Source organism: Chrysemys picta, chromosome 1, assembly GCF_011386835.1.
Source record: "Chrysemys picta bellii isolate R12L10 chromosome 1, ASM1138683v2, whole genome shotgun sequence".
Classification (NCBI taxonomy): Eukaryota; Metazoa; Chordata; order Testudines; family Emydidae; genus Chrysemys; species Chrysemys picta.
The window spans coordinates 314352422-314373168 of record NC_088791.1 but is presented as its reverse complement, the minus strand read 5'-3'; the positions used below and the strand labels follow the sequence as shown (position 1 = coordinate 314373168).

Sequence of the window (20747 nt, the reverse complement as noted above, 5' to 3'; positions counted from 1 at the left end):
TACTGCTAGGGGAAAAACTTCCAGCACCAGTGCACGTGGCGAGCACGCACACCTATTGTGGAATAGACATGAGCAATCACTCGAAGAATATAAAATGTGGCTGATAAAAGGTAATAGTGTTGATGTTTCTGCTAGATATTTGGCTTGGTTACCACACAACATATTAAGAAACTAGAATGATATAAAATTAACATGGCACATGTTAAATGGATTAAAAACTGGCTGACAGGCCTCAGTATAATTAAAACCAGGGTATCATTACTGAGCGAGTGTATTTCTAGTGGGGTCCCACAATGTTTGGTTCTTGGGCCTATACTATTTAACATTTTTATCAAGAACCTGAAAAAAAACAAAATCACCAATAAAATTCACAGATGATACAAGGATTGGTGGAATGTTAAATAATGAAGAGGACAGGCCACTGACAGCGATCTGGAGCACTTGGTAAGCTGGGCAGAAGCAAACAGTATGCATGAATCAACCAAATGTAAAGCTCTACATATAGGAGCGAAGAATTTAGGCTACACTGTCAAGCTGGGGGGACTCTATCCTGGAAACCAATGCTTTGAAAAAGACTTGAAAATTATGGTGGATAATCAGTGGAACATGAGCTCCCAGCACAAAGGTGTGATCACAAGGGTTAATGAAGTCTTTAGATGTGTAAACGGAGATATCAACTAGGAATAAGGAGGTTATATTACCCCTATATTTGGCACTGGTGCAACTGCTTCTGGAATACTGTATCCAGTTCTGGTGTCCACAATTCAAGAAGGATATTGATAAATTGGAGAGCGTACAGAGAAGAGCCACAAGACTCATTAGAGGATTGTAAAACATGCCTTATAGCGATAGACTGAAGGAGTTCTATCTATTTAGCTTAACCAAAGGTGTTAAGGGGTAACTTGATCACAGTTGAGACGTGCCTCTGTGAGGAACAGAAATTTGATAATGGAGGGCATTTCAATCTAGCAGACAAAGGTAAAACAAAAATCAATGGCTGAAAGTTAAAGCTAGAAATTCAGACAGGAAATAAGGTGCAAATTTTTAACAGTGAGGGTAATTAACCATTGGAACATCTTACCAAGGGCTGTGGTGGATTCTCCATCCCTGGCAATTTTAAAACTCAAGATTGGATGTTTTTCTAAAAGATATGCTCTAGTTCAGTGTTTTTCAAAGTTTGGGTAGCGACCCAGTGCTGGGTCGCGACATGTAAGTCACTGGGTTGCCTTGCTCAGCACCCAGGGACTCTAGTGGCTCTGGTCAGCACTGCTGACCTGGACATTAAAAGTCCCGTCAGCGGTGCTGCCCAGCTAAAGCAGGCTAGTGCCTACCTGTTCCAACATCGTGCTGTGGCCAGCAGTGGGTCCAGCTTCTGGGGGGGGGGGGGCCACAGGGCTCTACGTGCTGCCTCCACCCTGAGCACCAGCTCCACACTCTCATTGGGTGGAAACCGGCCAATGGGCGCTGGGGGGTGCTGCCTGTGGGCGAGAGCCACGCAGAGCTGCTTGCATGCCTCCGCCTAGGAGCTGGACCGGCTACTGGCCACTTCTGGGGCACAGCGCGGTCTGCAGTGCCAGGACAGGTGGGAAGCCTGCCTCGGCTGTGCCGCTAACTGGGAGCCACCAGAGGTAAGTCTGCGCCCCAACCCCGCGCCCCAATCGTCTACCCCAGCAATGATCCCCCCAAAACTGGAACCCCTTCCTGAACCCCAAACCCCTCATCCCCAGCCCAGACCCCCTCCTGCACCCCAACTCCCGCCCAGAGCCACCTCCCATACCCTGAACCCCTCATTCCCGGCGCCACCCCACAGCCCTTAACCCCAAACCCCAACCCTCTGCCCCAGCTATGAGCCCTTCCCACACCCCAAACCCCTCATCCACAGCTGTGTTGGGTCACGGACAACAATTTTCTTCAACTGGGTCCCCAGAAAAAAAGTTTGAAAACCACTGCCCTATTTCAAACAGGAATTAATTCAGGGAACTCCTATGACCTGTGTTATACAGAAGATCAGATGAGATGATCACACAGATTATAAGGCCAAAAGGAACCAATGTAAGCTGCATTAATTTATAGTAGCAGTACACAATGGTAGGAATAACAGGGATTGGTTTTAAGTACCCTGCGTTATTGCCATGAGGTGAGAAAGAAAAATTGTAAACAGTTCCAAAACAGAGGTATTCAATGGTGCTCATGAAAAATAGTCCTTTATTTGAAGGATTACCTGAGGTACATTTGCTACACATTGCGATGGCAAAGGTTTGAGAAGAGTCTGACCACAGTTCCTATAATCTTCTCTTTTCTATTCAATGCATTTTGAAGAGTTCATATTCCAAAGCAGTGTGCAAGAATGAATGTAATGTAGCAACACAACAAGGAAGAGAATTTTAAGAGTGGAGCATCAGTATTTTAGAATGCGTCTATTGTAATAGCCTGGAGGGGTCACAATAGGATGGGGCTTTCAGGTATTCTGGTGATAATGAAGATCAAAGATCCAAAATATGTTACTACTAAAAATTTCCCTCAGTCATGTCCCTTCATTTCTATTTTTTATTCTTTCATTCCTATAGTTTCTGCAGACCCAAACCAGGACATCTATTTACACTAGAGAGGCCAGATCAACAGCACACTCTGAAAGAAGGTAAGTGTTCATCCTGGGAGCCATGGTAGTGACATCAACTGCCTCCTCCTGAATAAAGGACTTTGGACCAAATTATCTCAACTGTGTCCAGCATCCACTGTGTGCAGCTAAAATGGTGACTGCAAAGAACAACTTGTGGCTTCCAATCCAGGGGCCAGTTTTCCATTGGCCTCCTCATCAGTGTACTTCCTGGAGCTGCTCTATACAATGCCAACTGACTACAACCTCAAGGGACCACCATGCCAGTGGGGTTCACCCTAGTGTAGTGGCACCATGCTTAAACTTTTGCCCCCTACACTTAGGATGGAGAAAGATGAAAGATGTGGTCATGGTGGCTTTATGCTAGCTAGTGACTCTCCCATGCCAGGGGACTCATCAGCTAGCCGCTGAGAGTCTACAGAATACACTAGATGTGAGTGTAGAAAATAAACTGGCCAATGTATATAGAAGGATCTAAACCAAATGTTGGATCCAAGTTTGAAGAAAGCTGAGATTTGGATCTAAATTTTATGCCTCAACTCCACCACTAACACTACAAACTAGCCCTCACAGCACAAACACACAGAAATGATCATTTCAAGAACACACAATGCAGTTTAGATTTTGATTCAATTTTTTTAATAATAAATTGTGCCAGTAGAAGCTTTCAAAGGCAATGATATATCAATAAATAACAGTTAAATTGAGTTCCTGAGAAAGAACCTACCACATGAAAGAATGTCAGATAGATGTAAATAACAAACAAACAAAAAAGCAGTAATACTGAATCTTACATGGACTGTCACAACACAAGCACTGCATACCTCATAGCACTCCTTTCATACAAATGTAAACAAATACACAATCATTTTTGTTTCGTCCAAACTGATTAATTTATATGTGTTGTTGCTTAGATATCTAAACAATGGATAGGATAGGATATGCTAAAAACATTAAGGAATAATATGTGGAGTAATATATGGAAAAATTCTGAAGCTCCAGATTTAAAATAAAATAATAATAATAATAAAGCAAAGACACACTGAAGGAGTGTTGTCCTCAATGTTATTATGTCAATCACTTAAATAGGACTATTACACTAATCTGAATTAAGATTTTTTTTGTTTATCTATTTAGTTATATATAATAAAAGTAAATATGTATGGCTTAATTATCTTTAGTATTCCAATATCACTTTGAATAATTCTCACATCTATATATAGAAGAAAAATACATATTTTAACAAAGTTAAGATTTAATATTTCAAAGTGCCTATCATTTGATAGGAATGAGGGACTGTTGTGTTCCATCACAGCAATATTTCCATTGAAGAGACAACAGGACAGAATAGCTTTCTAACAATGGTAACTTTTTCAAACCTTAGTGCCTAAAGTTAGATTCCCAAATCCTTAGTTAGACAACAAAATATAAGTGGCCTGATTTTTTAGAAGTGCGGAGCACCGCCAAATCCCACTGATGTCAATGTGAGTTGTAGGTGCCCAGCACCTTCTATAAAGTGAGTCCATTTTTATTTAGAACCCTAAATATGGATTTAGACACCTAGCTTTAGGCATTAAGATTTGAAAATGTAGACTGGATACTATGTGTTACGGATAGTGAGTGTTAAATGGTGAAGTTTTAACTACTAATCACTGTGCTTTGTGTGCTACCTGAATGAGCTAGATTTAGACTGTTGCCACAAGGAAACTGTAAATAATGGTTTGCAATTTACTCTTCTTAGGGAGATGTGTGTGCAGATGATACATGTTTACTAAAATTGACCTCTTACATCAAGACCACAAAAATCACTAATCAGTTATAACTTTGCAATTTGTCCAAAATTAATATTGGATACAATCATAAAAGAGAAAATCATCCACACAATACATTATCAACACAGGTTTAAAATGGTCTAATTTTAGACCCTCAGTAAAAATGGATTCACAGGACCTGCCTGTGAATGGCAAGAAACGGCCATTTCATATAGAAAAACACTGCTCATGCAACATTCTTCACACACCAGACACTGAAATCACACCCAAATTGTCACTTACTCACACTTTCTATTACACCCCAACAAGCGGAAAAAAATAAAGCAGCTTTAAGATTATGTCACAACTTTGAAATGTGGAAAATACAAATTAAACAAAAATCACGGTGTGAATAAAATGGCATCTGTAAATTTAGAAAATTAGAGAGCAGTTTTTCTTTTAGTTTTTTAACATTATTGCACAGAGACCTTTCATCACATGTTCTTCAGCTTTATGCATTTTTCCTAAATGTGAAATAATAAGTGCCATGGATAAAATAAAAAACATAGAAAAGAAGAACAGCAGCATGATTTGTCAAAGTTAATCCCTATAATTTAGTAGGAAAAAAAAACTGCTATAAACAAAATAAGTGCTCTTTACTCATTTAAAAAATAACATTGTGTAAGTCTGTAAATGCTGATCGGAGTAGGGGATGTTGACTTCAAACAAAAATAGGCCTGGCAAGGCTAGGCTGCTGGCCTTGCAGATTTTGGTAAAGACCGGGAATTCAAGTGTAATTATCAACATAGCTATTTACAATGAAACTGACCTGAACTTAGAATGCTCATTTAGGACCTGGTCCTGCAATCTTTTGACTCCCCAACTCACAATGGCCTCAACTGGAGCTACGCCTGAATAAGAACTGCAAGATCAGGTCCTAAATGGTCAGCTAAAGGCCCTCTTCTACTTGTAAATAAGATTATCTGGAGTACTCAGTACAATAATTTACACATATACAGGTTGACAGGCTCCAGTCTGATCCACCACATCTTTGTTTTCTGCATCAGACTTCTCAGACTGGCTAGATTCAATTCCAGAAGGCTTTGGGTATCTAAATGGATATCCATTGTCATCAAAAAACCTTCGGAAAGTAAACTCATAAAAGGCATGCTCTGTGTGTTTACTGTTTGAAGAGGCTAGTGGGTCCCATGTCCTTGTACTGTCCCCACTAGTGTCATTCCAAGGACTTTCTTCTTCAACCGGGTCAAAATTTGAGGTGTCCATTGGATGGCTGATCTTTGGAACATAGGGAGCTGTCTGTCTGCGGATATCAGTGGAGAAGTCTATTGAGTTAAAGAAAGGATGGGCCTTAATATCATCTGCTCCACTTCTTCCAAGTCTCTCCTCAGCAGCACAGCAGAGTTTTGTGATAAGATCAATTGCCTCAGGGCTTAGCTTGATCTGCAAGGGAATGTGCAGTGTGTTCTCCCAGTTTATCACCTGAAGAGGAGAAAGATATTCAACATCATCTTTTCATCTTTTGAACAAAGGTTCTTCATTTGTCAATGCTGATTGAGCTAAAGGTCACCTCACACCCACAATTTTTACTTTTGAAAGGCAAGAATCCAGGGGTCTGATGACTTTGCAAACATGCTGCTCAGTGTGAGCAGTACAGGAAAAATTGTGAGGGATGGACATGAAAACAATAAAGATTTGATCCCGTTTCCTATACAAATATTAGAGAACAGCTGCAAAGCTAGAAGGAAAACAGATTTTAGCTCTGAAATGTATATGCTGAATATTTCTCACAGGCCAGATTTAGAGGGCATTCTAAGCAGAAAAAGAAGAGAAAGTGTAAATTTAACTTGTTTTTAAAAATGGTTATTCCTGTTCTGCCCCTCTTCCCACTCTGTGAGATTGTATTCTGGGAATATTTCAGTGAGCCAGAAACAACACGTGCAATCTATGGTATCACTGCAGTCATAGAACTGTGTCTTCTGGGATGTATTTAGTGAACAAGGAAATACCACTGCATTACAGACAGGAGAAAAAAGAAATTTAAACAGTGTCAGTTCGAATTTATTCCTAGCTAAATGCCCCCACAGCCAAGTTTGAATGGATACGCAGCACAGACATTTCTAGGCTAAATTCAATATTCATTTAATTTTGCAATTTGCCTTTAAAGAGACGGAGGGAGAGATACCCCCTTCTAATAAAAAGAATTGCAACCACTGCTCAACTTTGGAATATTGAAATTGCAAACTGTGACGTTATAATTAACATGTGATTTTCAATAGCAAAATCCATGGTGAACAATTTAAGAGAAGGTGCTTCTCTTTAGGTGTAGTACTTGAAAACAATGTTCCCATACAGATTACCAGGTTGCTGAATAAAAATCCAGACAGCATTCACCCAAGAGTTGTGCAGTCACAATGTCAAGGAAAGTAAATATTTGAATTAGGACCTGTCCCATCAAGAGAGAGGAATCCTCCTCCTTCCCCCACCCCATTTTAAAGCAGGGAAAATTTAAGCATTTTAGAAAGGAGTTGCTAAAATGGGATATTCAGCCCCTGGGAGGCTGGAAGGATGAACTTGTGGTTAAGGCACTGGAGTGGTATACAGGGGTTTCATTCCCAGCTCCACATGTCAGTTACAGCCTGATTTTTTTTTTTAAGCTGCCATTGACTTGGAGGAGATATGTGATTGCTCAACATCTTTGAAAGTCAGGCCTTTAATCTCTCTTTGCCCTCTCTGTACAATGGGGATAACACTTCCCTATCCCACAGCAATAGGACGAGGATACATGAACAACTGTGATGTGCTCAGATACAGATGAGCAGATAAATAAAAATAAGATCTATTTGGAATTCTGCTTTAACCTACCTTTAGTTGGGTTTCTGTGGGAGTGGAGGCCAGAAAGGGAGGCTGCCCCACTAACATCTCAAAGAGAATCACCCCAACACTCCACCAGTCACAGAGCTGAGTGTATCCTGAAAAGCAGGCAAAAGACAGTGTCCCGCGACCAATAAGAATTTGAGTACAGACGTTGTTTCCTCTTCCAATTTAAATATTGAAAAACACAGCCTACGTTTTCATCTTCTCTCACACCTTGTCATTCTCAGTAGTGTGATTTGTGACCTAAAATTAAGTTACTCAAAATCCATATTCCTGTGTGCCTTCTGCTAGCTGACCCAAATTCTACTCCTGAAAGCGGAGAAATCCTAATCCTGGCAGCTAGAGATCATGCTCCATATTTTTAAGCATGACACTGGTGACTGACGGCTGACAGGGAGCACGTAACTAGACAGAGCAAGGACTTTGTCATGCATCGTTCTGGCCCTATTCTGCCATGGAGCACATACTGTTCCTCAGAGGAAAATAAAACACTTGATGACTGATCTACTACCAAGATTATATAGAAGTGATGCTGAATTTTAAAATACAGCTCAGGGACACACACAGCAGGGCTCAGGGGATAGGTGAAAGGACACAATCTTTTACTGGATTCCATGCAAACAGGAGCAATTTAAACCAGTCATTTCCTGAGACTACACAGTAAGGTACAAGTTTGAGATTTTAAAGCCAACTAGAGGAGTTAGTCATTGATTTTATTGGAAGTTTGTGTGGCTAAATCCTCTAGTGCGTGATGTAAAGTCTATTGAAGCTAATGGAAAGGCGCCCATGGACTCCAATGGACATACGATCAGGCCTCCAGTGAACTTGAAAATCTCAGTTCATAACTATACAATTTAGAGCTCACGTCAGCACTGCATGGGCATCCACAAAGCATTAGCTAAAGTCCCCAAGCCCTGACCTGATGTTCAGTGTAAAACATTAAAGGTTTTTCTTCTTTGGCTGCCCAAAATCCTGGCCAGGAAGAGATATCCCCAGGACATTATAATTTCCATGCCACAGTCTGAATTAGTCGGTAGATAACCTCCATTGACTGCTCATTGCCCTACATGAATTAGCTAGTGCTTTCAGTTCCATTCCTAGTGCCCAGCTTGGTTATCTGTCTCACAGTAAAACAATATCATTGCTGACACCTTTATTAGCTGCCTCAGCAGAAAAGCCAAGAACTGAATGGCCATGGAGGCAGAGGTGCCATCTCAACCCTCAAGGTGAATAGTACTGAGGCACATTGGTATGGCGCATGAAGAAATTTGCACTGGGCAAACAGTTGACTTAATGTCCAGGGCTGTCAAACTGACACCGGTCCCCAAAATTATATTTACTTAAAAAAAAAAAAACAGCATTCATTTAACAGAAAGAACACAAAATAGAGCTCATCTACCTTTGCGAAGCAGTACTTCAGGAGCTATGTAATTGGGGGTCCCAACTAATGAGTGGGCTAAACATCTCTGATGCTGCTTTTTGGCTCTTTGCTCCAAGGTTTTCAACCTATCGCCACATCTACAGTTGGACACATCATCCCAAAGATCACTGGGCTCCATGCTGTCTTGTCTGCTATGGCTCCCTTTCAAACAGAAAAAGGAGGAAATAAAAAAAATATTTATTTTAATAGAATTATTTATAAAACAATTGTCAACTAGAGAGAAAAACAGATTACTAAATGGCTCGTTGGGCCATCCAGTATTTTCCCCTCTCTCACGAGCAAAGAAGAATAGGTTTAATCTGAAAATTCTCCATTTTTGGCTAATTTTCCATAATGAGCCCCACTTCTCAGTCCCTTACTAAACCTTTCAGAAACACATCTCCAAGTAAAGACCAGAGGGGTGTAGTAAGTTTGGGATATCTGTACAGATGGCCCTATGGCTACTGGTCAGGAATGAACAGTGCCTGAACAATGGCATGAATATGATCACTGGGGCCAGGAATACATCAAATGAATTTAATTTATGATTAGTTCCTTTTGCCACCAGTAAGGATCCCCCCCTGAAGCCAGCGAGAACTGGATGTTTATTGCTATCGCAGCAGTTTAAGCTACTGATGGGAACTTAAACTAGCAGTAGTTGAAAGCAAAGGACTGAAACACCAAGGGTATGTCTTCTCACGGCAAAACAAAATAACTGTGGCAGCAAGTCTCAGAATCCTGATCTACAGATTTGAGCTTGCAGGGCTTGCGCTGTGGCACTAAAAACAGTAGTTTAGACACGCAGGCTTGGGCTGGAGCTTAGACTGTGAAGCCCACCCACTCCCCAGGCTCCTGAAGGACTACATGGCTATTTTTAGCACCGTAGTGTGAGCCTGAACACCAGGGTTCTGAAACTTGCTGCCATGGGATTGGTTTGTTGTTTTTTTGCTGAGTAGACATATCCTTAAATATAGCAAATTTAGCCTGAGAGTCACCAAGCCACTGGCTTAGGCCTCTTCACCTTTATCATGTATAAAATATTCAGTATACTCTAAGCTAGCACATTTGCAGAGAGACCACTATTTATTTCAAGGTGAAATAATACAACACGCATCACAAATAGTTCACATAAGAACACTACCTTTCTGATAGTACTTTGAATTGTGAGTCCATCTGAATCCAGTACAGAGCCCAAAATCAGTCAGTTTGATATGCCCATCAAGGTCTATCAAAATGTTGTCAGGCTTGATATCTCTATGGATAAATCCCATTTTGTGTACGCTCTCTATGGCCAAAGTGAGCTCTGCAATATAAAAACGAGCTAGATGTTCTGGAAAGACCTCCATCCGTATCAGCAGACTCATCATGTCTCCACCAGGGATGTAGTCCATCACAAAGTACAAATTTTCTTTATCTTGAAAAGAGTAATAGAGTTTTACCACCCATTCATTGTCTGCCTCAGCAAGTATATCCCTTTCTGCTTTGACGTGAGCCACCTGGTTACGATTCAGTACATCCTTCTTTCTCAGGGTTTTCATGGCATAGAGGGCATGGGTATCCACTTTGCAGGCAAGGCACACTTCCCCAAAAGCACCAATACCTAAGGTCTTGATTTTTACAAACATAGATTTATCCATTTTGGCCCTCTTCAGTCTGTTGTAGTTGGACTCCTTTTGGTAGAGAATTTTCCTCATTTGCTCCTGCTCTGCTTCACAAAGGCCAGCCTTTATAAGAAAAAACAAATCAGAACAGCCAGTATAATTACATTCACAGCCAGAGACTAATCAAACTAGCATTTTGAAAGCATGTGGTTAGGAGAAATTAACCATGAGCTCGAAGAGACACACATGAATTTGTTTGCGCTCTGTCTGTAGATATATTTTTGAAACTCTTGCAATTTCACTGTATCCTGGCCTATCGCCTCAATTTTCTGTAAATCTTTGATCACTGCACTGAATCCAGTGTCTCCAGAGCGATTGACAGGAGGAGTTTATTTTAACAAGACAAGTCTGACCAGGAAATTGTGATTGTTCCTTTCAGACATGGACCTTGCTACTGTGATCCATGCCTTTGTCATCTTGAGATTGTATTACTACTGTACACGCCACATGGAATTACACCTTAAATCTATCCAGAAACTTAAGCTGGTGCAAGATGCAGCAGTCCATTTATTAAGTGGTGCTTCTCGGTGGTAGTATATGTTATCAGTGCTCTGTTATCTGCAATGGATTTCTGTTAGTTTCTGGGTGGAGTTTAAGGTGTTGATTCCGACCTAGGACTCTAAATGGGCTGGGACCTGCCTGCTGAAGAGTCTACCTTTCTCCCTATGCCACGTTGCCACAGATGAATCAAGCTCAAGGGCCTCTGCTGATCCCCTTTGTTATATAAGGGAGAGAGCTGCTGGCACAGCATTCTCTATAAAGGTCCCTTTCTTTTGGAATGCTCTGCCCCCAAGGTCCTGAATTCATTGGCTTTCTGGGCATTCTGCAAAACCCATCTGTTTAATCAGGCATTGGCTGAAGGCTGAGCCAACTGAGAGTGGGATTTCTGTCTGATGGGAAAGTGCAATGTGGGGGCGCTAAGCTGTAGTGTTCAGAGGACTGGAGGTCAAGTGTGCCATAGAGTGGGAGGAAAGGGTGTTGCTGCCGCTTTGGTTGATATTTATTTTGCATCTTGCGTGCCCTGGTGCTTTTAAAACATATGTCAAAGGCCCACAAAGCTTTGATGTGGAGTCTATATAGAAGTGAAATCTACAAATAAATAAAAAGAAGAGAAGGGGAAATTAAGGGAAACCTGCAGGACAGGTAGGATGAATTGCCGGATTCAAGCCAAAAAAACCCTAGTAATAACATTTTTAAAAGTGAGCAGAGGTACATACGTATGTGAAATACAAAGGCAGCATCTACTATTTTCATGTGAAATGATTCTTGCAGTTTTAGAGATTCCTGGGAGTCTGCGCACTGCTGGTGGTTCAATCTAGGGGGAAAACTTTTGATATTCAGGATGGAGAATGTCACAGTACATCACTGTATTAATGGGCAGTTGGTGAAGTTGGGTTGGCTGGTGGTGTGTTTGGTTTTTGTTTTGGTGCAAACTCCTTTTCAATAACAAAGTGAGGGGAGACATGAGAGATTGAAAGAAAGAGAAACTAATGCAACCTGGTTCCTTAGGGGCCATTTTCTCAACAGATCCGTGGCAGGACACTGTACACTAAAACCCAAACAATGCAACATAAATTGCAGTTTGCAATGAGAATCCTACACCATTAATGTAGTCACTAAAATTCTAATCTTTCACAGAGATTTTAGAGGTATTGTTTGTTTAACTCCTGGCTGCAATGTTGAGATTTCCCAGTGCAATATTAGCACCTGATGCAATTGACTTCAATGGAAGCTGAGTACTTAATTAATAATGCCCCAGTCTTGTAATCTATTAAAAAAGGCCACACTTAGAATTTTTAAAACTAAATATAAAAAGATACCATATCAGACCATAGCTTGGGGTGTGTATCAGTTTCTAGTCTCATCTCCAGTTTTCAGTTGCTGAAATTTTCAAAAGTTCCACTTGGCAGAAATATTTCATGCTTGATTTCTTCCTGAAAGTGATTTATTTTTTAAAAGTTTAAGTGAGCAGTTCATCTGTTCCTTAATGCAAGGAGAGTGTGTGTATGCACGTGTGTGTAGGGAGGGGAGGAACACTTCAACAGTTTTTTAATATATACATATATATACACATATATATATATATATATATATACACATATATATACACACACACACACACACACACACACCATCGGTTCCTAAAATAGGCTCCTAAATAAAAGTGGCCTGGACTTAAGAGGTGCTGGGCACCTGTAGCTCCCATGGGATCCTAACTTTAGACACCTTGGTTTTACTTTATTCTTTTCAGTTGATTAATGTTACTCCTATACCAATCTGATCATGATTCGTTTGTATTAAAATAAAAGAAAAAGAATTACTTTGGCCATTTCTTGCTCCAGCTGTAACCTTCTGTTGATTTTTTGCTGGTAGGTCTTTAGGACATTCTCCACATGTTGTTCCATGTAGAACTTGAAGGCAAATGGTGAGTAACTCTTAATTCGGGATTCTCTTTTTTCCTCATCTTTACCATTTTTTCGCACTGGCACAGGAGATGTCTGGATCTGCTTTTTATCCTTGCTTGTTTTTTCAACTTTAGCATTTTTGCTGCTTTTGTCATTTCTTTCACTATTTTCCTCAGCTTTATTGCACGTTGAATTGGGGACTCCCCGGAGGGTCTGTTCTACACCCATGCACAAACAGTTTATATCAAATTGCTCAGAGCTACCAGGATGTAACAGATGCTTAGGATATGGTGGTGGAGGACACCTGGGCTCTTGATTACTGTAATCAACATCTAGTTGGTAGGCATTAGCTCCTCCAACAGGAAGTGGGTGCTGTTCAATGATCTCTAGGCTGTCCACAGGTGGGGCTTGTGCAGGTAGCCAGCCAGGGTGGGAAGGCCCCACAGCTGTTTGAGGCTCAGGTCTCATCACTCTCATGCTCTTCACTGGTTGGAGAATATGAGCAGATGTGACTGCTGTGATGGTATTTGGAGATGTAATTGAAGGATCAGGTTTTCCTGGAGGAACCTGTCTTATAGATACCGGCACTTGCTGCTGCTGCTGGTGGTTGTTAAAGGAGTTAGTTCTGCTTGGCACTGAGGCATCTGGTCTGAAGGATACATGTTGCCGTGGGGATGTTTCTATTCCTGGGTTTTGTAAAGAATCACGGTGTGATGGTGCTGCCGTTTGCCACTGCTGAACTTGAGGATTATTCATGTCATACAGGTCCATGTTCAAGCTATTTCTAGATGGAGCTATTAGATTCTGTGGTGGGCTGTCTGAAAAGTCATTAGCAAATGCTGGACCTCTGGCTATCACATGCATCTGGTGAGGGGAAGGGCTTGTTTGTTTGTGATGAGTATGTATATACAGACTGGCTGGTGCCTGCTGAAATGCATGACCAGAGTTATTTTGAACGGTCCCTTTATTTGGAAGATTTGCATATCCTCCCTCCTGCTGCATTTTATTTTGGAAAGATGGACTTCGCTGAACACCATACCCCATAGGTTCCCCCTGCACCATCATATGCTGCCTGCTGTAATGTGGGCTGTTTGAGCCATGAGTGGCCTGCAGCTGTAAAGCTTGGCTATTGTGATTAGTCACTGGATAATTAATCACAGGAGAGTCCATATTTGCAGAATATGTTTTTTGTTGATGGCTCCCAGGTGTGCTGTGAGAGGCTACTCCCGAAGGTCTTTGTACTGCAGCATTCATGGCTGCAGACTGAGAAGCAGAGAGTAAATAGTCCATGTATGTCCTGGGAACGTCACTAAGCATATTTGCACCTTCTGTTCCAAAGCTTGTCCCTTCATAGGCTGTATTACTGATCTGATGATAGGACGGAAAAGACTCATTTGATCCTTCAAAGCTCGGCCTGCGGGCTACGTTATTTGGCACAATACCCTTTCCTTTATAAAAAGACAAAAGAATGTTAGGAAACAATTCATCTGAACAAATTATATTACATAATCCATTCATCTATACACAAACAAATATTTTTATATTGCATCTGTGTTACCAAAATCAAACCAAATTAGATTAAGCTCTCTGACCATTTGAAGTACTAAGTATTATTATTAATAATCAACTGCAATTCTATAGGACTTTTCACTACATGAATCACCAGTAGTTTTACCAAATCATGAAAATAGAAACTCAAATATTTTAGTTATGATATCATCTGCTTGGATTTAAAAGCTGAAACAGTATCAGAGTCATGAATCACAAAGAGCTCAGAGCAGCAGAGCTGAGGTCTGGAGAACTTGAAATGCTGCTGTCTAGGGGTGCTGCACCAATGGGAAAAGAGAATACTAACAGGCTAGCAGAACATCAAACATTACTACCATTACTTATCTGTATTACAACATGGTCCAAATTGTGCTAAGTGCAACACACACAAATGTGTGTTTATAGATATACATCGACATGCATACAACACATATGAAGAAGCAGTCCCTACCCCACAGCGCTTACACTCAAAACAGTGCACTACCTAATAAAACTGGCCAACATTTCATTATTTTATAAAATTAAGTCTCCTATTGCATGCAGCTGGGTTGGTTATTTTTTTTTTTTATTTTTTGGTGATAAAATGCAGGGCCAAATTCATCAAGGATTTACTGTGGCTTATGTCAGTGCCAGTTATTACTCCTGAGAGCATTCTGCGCCAAAAAAATAAAAATTCTGCAAATTTTATTTGTCAAATAAATGTGGAGGCTCTGGCATGGCATTTGGGAGCCCAGGCCACTGGTTGTACAGAGGTGGGAGATCACCCTGCAGCCTCCCCACCCTCCACCCCAGGACACAGACTCAGCGATGAGGCTGCACTCAACCCTGACACAGTGCAGGGATAGGACTTGCCCCAGAAACACCCCAGGGCCCTGCCCCTCTGTGACAGGTGCACCAGGTGTGGACAGGCAGGCTCAGCAAGGCAGGATTGAAGTGTGGAGGGGCTGAGTGTGGAGGGATTTAGGTGTGGGTTAATGTGGGTGCAGGGAGGATCTGGATGCACAGGGGCTTGTTGAGGGGTTCTGTGTGCAACGGTAATGGGAATCTGCAGGGGGTCCAGGTGAAGGTGATTGGGGCTCAGCAGTCTTGGTGTGCAGAGGATAGAGCTTGGCAGGAGGTCTGGGGGGGGAGGGGACTCAGCAGGGGGTTCCAGATGCTGGAGGAGTGGGGCTCAGTGGGGTGGGGATCCAGGTGCAGCTGGTTGGGGCTCAGTGGGGTGGGGATCCAGGTGTGGGTGGCTCATCGGGCTGGTCCAGGTGTAGAGGGAGTGGGACTCGTCAGGGTGGGTTCTGGGTGGGAGGGTCTGGGTATGAGGGGGTCTGGATGCATGGGGGTTGGGCGGATGGGAGAGCAGCCTCCTGTACAGTGATCTCTCCCCCTGAAGCTGAGGAGCAATGGGTGCAGGACGGGAGGGCAGAGTTTGCAGAACTTCTTACAGCCAAGGGAGAAATCTGGGGGTGGGTTTGACATGGCCCTGGATGCTGTGCAGGGGACGGTCCTCCCCAGCCCATCTGGAACTAGCTGCTGAGCCCGGCGCAGGGTAGGAGCCACCAACTGGGTCTTCCCCAGTCCCATCCCCTGCCCCACAGTAATTTACCTCTCTGCTGGCTGCCCTGGGCACCCGAAACATACTGCTGGGGAGGTTTGCATGACCGCTCTTTTGGCTTTCCTGTCAGAAAGTCATTTCTCTGAAGAGAAGCAAAAAAATCTGCGGGGGACATAAAATTCTGCACATGCGCAGTGGCACAGAATTCCCCCAGGAGTAAACAATTATCCCTTGGAGAAGGTCCACAGGGATACATATGGATGTGGAAGCAGAAATCTCCCATGTAGAAGTGGGATCATGCTGGGGCAGCACAGCCAGAAGAGTGACTGCCACTGGTTTGGAAGGGGATGTGGCTTGCGGAGGCATTAACGCAATATATCCACTCAGCATCTCTGCTGGCATGGCACACAGGGAGCATTGGCTGCAAACTGAAGCTGCTTCCCCATCAGGAACCCTGAAGAAAAGCAACAATGTGAACATTACTGTCCTCCTTTGGAGTTGTACATGGGGACCTGCCGGTACAGAGATGTAATTTACATTACCTGGGACAATGAATCAGATCAGACTGAGAAGTGTTTGGGTCTGTGGAGGTACATGACTCACCAGAAATTATTTTTGCCCACATCTTCCTATCTAGCAAGGCAAAATTTGAGACTGCATATCTTTCATCTGGAAGGGTTTACGTCTTAGTGTATTTTGTAGTGTCCACTAACTATGGCCATAGAGAACACTGATTCTTTCAGTCTCATCCACAGCTGATGTCAGATAGGCTCCATTTGGCTCTCAGTTGAATGCTAAAAATGTGCTATCAATTTTAATATTAAAAAAGTTAAACCAGATGAAGAAAGGAAAAGGATTTGAAAACGTACATGCCATAGACCGTAACTGGAAATCTCTGAAGCAAGGGTTTAAACGCTCACACCCGGAATCTAAACGCTTCCAGCAAAGCTTGTATGCCATCTAATCAATTGCAGGAGGCCTACACAACCTAGCATAAGTACTCTAATACCAAACAAATCAAAATGTTTTTCTGGCATGTCAAACAGACACATGCCAATCACAAGCCACCTGAGTTTGGCTTTTTTGAAGATAATGAAGTGAAGGCTTAAACAGAACTTAAAAGAAAAGGGCTTTAAATAGTTGCAGTAGTGATTTGATCCTGAAATCTCCATAGTCTGGCATTCTGTTTAAATGAGACCACGATGTGATCAGGAAGGAAAAGCAAAAGAAAATGAAAAGCAGCTGGATAACTAGAACCTTTAGGCAGGAAAGATTGCAAGAACTGGGTTTCAAAAATGTGAACTGACCTACCAAAGGGAATATGTGCATTCAGGGGATAAGGATTTTAATATATTTGAAAGAAAAAAAACCCACCCTATACATAAGGCAAAACATGGTTATTAAATAATTCTGTCAATATTATTTTAAATTCTTCCTAATGCTTATCCGAGGCCCTGTCTACACATGCCTTACATGCAAGTCCAAAAAGGAGAGAGGAACCCTGGCAATTACCATTCTGTTTGCCAGATTATCATCTCCCATACAAAACACCTGGAAGGGGGCCTGGGCTACGAAATCTCAGCAAGTACCCTACTTCCCCCTCACTCCCCTACACTGTCCCACTGAAAGTGCAGGATTTGTAGAAAAGGCAGCAGGGCCCATCCCCACACATGGCAGAACCCAGAGCCATATGTCACCACACAAGCAGCTCCTCCTTACCCCACTCCCTCATAGTGGCTACCAGGGACTGCACTCTGTCACCCCCAACAGGAGAAATGGCTTTGTCTCCAGCTTTTCCAAGTAACCTCCATGGGCCTTTTCCTTCCTCCGGCTTTCCCTCTTCCCAGCCACGCCTCATTAGACTTGCCCAGTCTTAACTCCCTCCCCAGTACAGACCCTGGACCAGCAGAGTGCCCTTATTGGGATCTGGAGCGGGGAGAGATAGTGAGGGAAGTTACTGCATTAAGCTAAATCAGTTTAAGTGCATCTACATTCGGGGGTTGTGCCACTGTAACTAAACTGATTTTAAGTTGATTTTGTTAATTAGTTAGGTACAAGTTTTCCAATACAGACAAGACCTTTGAACGTTACCAGTTACGTGTAACATATAAAAACACACCTCTGGCCAGAGGAGTGGCCATCCCAAGGTTGCTGTTAAGCCCATCCCACTTCTCTTCCCCCATCCTGGTAATGACAATGCTATCCGATCCCATAGGTCAAGCTACTTAAATGAGTGGTTCTCAATCTTTCCAGACGCCTGTACCCGTCGGGAGTCAGATTTGTCTTGCGTACCTCCAAATTTCACCTCACTTAAAAACTACTTGCTTACAAAATTGAACATAAAAATACAAAAGTGTCACAGCCACACAATTACTGAACAATTGCTTACTTTTCATTTTGTCTGTATGAAATGTTAGTTTGTACTGACTTTGCTAGTGCTTTTTATGTAGCCTGTTATAAAACTAGACAACTATCTAGCTCAGTTGATATACTCCCTGGAAGACCTCTGTGTACCCCCAGGGCTACACGTACCCCTGGTTGAGAACCAATGACTTGGAGGATGGCTATTCATTTTCTACCGGGCTATTGGTTACTCTGGGGTGGGTGGGTCTCTCTCTCTCTCTCTCTCTGACCAGAAATTCCATCCCGGACCTGAGAAATCCTCCCAATGAAAGTTTTGTTGAAACTAGCACATTCCTGAAAAAAAGTTTGTTTCAATGAATTGGAATCTTCCAACAAAAAAATATTTTGTCAAAAAAATTCCCAACCAGCTCCAGCAGAGAGGAAATGGATTTCTCGGTAGTTGGGCCCATTCAAATAAAATGCACTTTAATAAAGCCATCTGCAGCGTTATACATCTAGGAACAAGGAACGCAGGCCATACCCGCAAAACGGGGGACTGTGTCCTGGAAAGCAGGGGTTCTGAAAAGAATGTAGGGATCATAGTGGAGAAGCAACTCAAAATGAGCTCCCAATGCGATGCTGTGGCAAAAAGGGCTAATGCAGTCCTTGGAAATGTAAACAGGAGTGAGTAGCCTTGTGGACACTACAGAGTCTTTGCTGGTATAGCTATGCTGGCAGAGTCCACTAGTGGAAATGTAGTGTAAGCCCACAGGAGTTCTGCTGGCATAGCTACCCTACCTCCCTGAATGACATTAGCTATGCCTACCAAAGCACTCTTCTGGTGGCACAAGTGTTGCTCCACCAGGGTTTGCCAACATAACTACGTGTCTGCTGCAGGGGTGATTTTTTTTCACACTGCTAGCCACATAGCTATGCCGGCAAAACTCTGTTGAGTAGAGTAGGCCTAGGCCTAGGAGTAGGAGGTGATTTTACCTCTGTAAATTAGGTGTAGATTTTTAACAGTGAGAGTGATTAATCACTGGAATAAACTACTGAGAGAGGTGATTCTATATCTCTTGATGTCTTCAAATTAAGACTGGAAGCCTTTCTGGAAGATATGCTTTAGCCAAACACAAGTTATAATTTAGTCAAACAAGTTACTGTGCTCAATACAGGGGCATCTGGGTGAAAGTGAATGGCCTGTGATATACAGGAGGTCTGAGCAGATGATCTAACGGTCCCTTCATGGATTCAATAGAATTGAAGGCCAGAAGTTGCTGGGCATTTCCAGTCTGCGAGATCAGACTCTTGTTGAATCTAGGGACCTTGCCACAGAAAGTATGTCCAGTTTGCTGTGGCGCATGCAGGGCCTTGCCCTCTTTCTCCTTAAAGTGGACTACATAGAACAGGGTTGAGGCGCACTAGCAGCACTGAGTGGAGAAGCTGGTGATGCTGTTCCTGTGAACAGAAAACTCCTGCCCACTACTGTCAATTCAGCTCTTCTCACCAGCAACACATCCACTTTAAAAAATAAACATATTGCAAGAAAGAGGGGTATAATTTAAAGGAAATGATGCTTACCTGGCGAGGTCTGTTTAATCACACGTACTATCTGTTCATTTCTAGGATCCAGATAGCCCATCTTACTAATGTACTCCAAAGCTGCTTCAATGCTTCTGCTGCCTGTCTGCTTCAGAGCTCGTACAGCCATCTCCTAAATAAAATTAAAGGCAGAGTAAGAGGTAAAGCATACAGTCAGACAAAAATCAAGAATGATCTTAGTCTAGGGATCAACAGGATTTTTTATATTTCAAACATTATACTATACAAATCAGGGCTGATTACGACCAATTGGACTTGTAAGTTTTCAGAATATCTGTGTGAGTTAAGTGACTTTTGTTTTTTTTAATACTCAAATTCTGGCAAGGTATTTGATACTCCACTCCCAAAATGGACTGCATTGTTCTGTGGTATGCCAAATGACAGCTAAAAAATCTGGTAGCTACAGTTCTTTAATATTATTTTCTCATTTGCTATAGTTCTACATTAGTGTAAATTTTTAAAAAGCAATTCAAATGTTGCTGCTATAAACAAACTCATATAAACAACATAGACTAAGAAAACCAGAATCATACATATATGTTAGGAAAATTCAAGTAAAACTCATCATACATGTTGGCACAGGTATTGTTTCAATGGCAAACCCTGCTAAAAAGCCAGGAGGTTCATTTAGTATAAACACTGTCCAGCCACCATATCCTGTAAGCTTCCCCCCATGTCTCTTCTCCCCCCTGCAAGACAACAACAAGTTAGATCTCTTTAGAACACGGGTTCTCAGGACAAATTTTTTGGTGGCCTCAGAGTGCGGCCACCAACTCTTGCTGGTGGCCACTCACACTTTGTCCTAAAATACTTAATTAACTTTAGGAAAAACAAATAAAAATGCATATTTACACATCCAAATCATAGTAATTTATTGATTGCTAGCTAGTAAGTCTGCTGTGAAAAGTGGTACTTGTATGTTTGTTAGTATCAGTTTTCACAGCAGACTTACTCAGTCC

The 20747-nt window shown here is 42.1% G+C and overlaps 1 protein-coding gene across 5 annotated transcripts in view; it reads right to left on the bottom strand.

The window, feature by feature from the left end:
* Positions 1–3239: 3239 nt before the first annotated feature.
* Positions 3240–20747, bottom strand: part of LATS2 (large tumor suppressor kinase 2) — a 122235-nt gene continuing 104727 nt past the window's right edge. For 4 of the 5 annotated variants that reach the window (XM_005304382.5, XM_005304381.5, XM_065581442.1 and 1 more), the window contains exons 3-8: positions 19768–19900; positions 12666–14197; positions 9825–10407; positions 8663–8845; positions 7252–7358; positions 3240–5868 (exon numbers count right to left, since the gene is read on the bottom strand). In XM_005304382.5, coding sequence (XP_005304439.2) covers positions 5374–5868; positions 7252–7358; positions 8663–8845; positions 9825–10407; positions 12666–14197; positions 19768–19900 — 3033 coding nt within the window. In that variant the 3' untranslated portion in view covers positions 3240–5373. The remainder of the gene's footprint in view (positions 5869–7251; positions 7359–8662; positions 8846–9824; positions 10408–12665; positions 14198–19767; positions 19901–20747) is intronic. The other variant, XM_042842899.2, reaches the window with a different exon arrangement.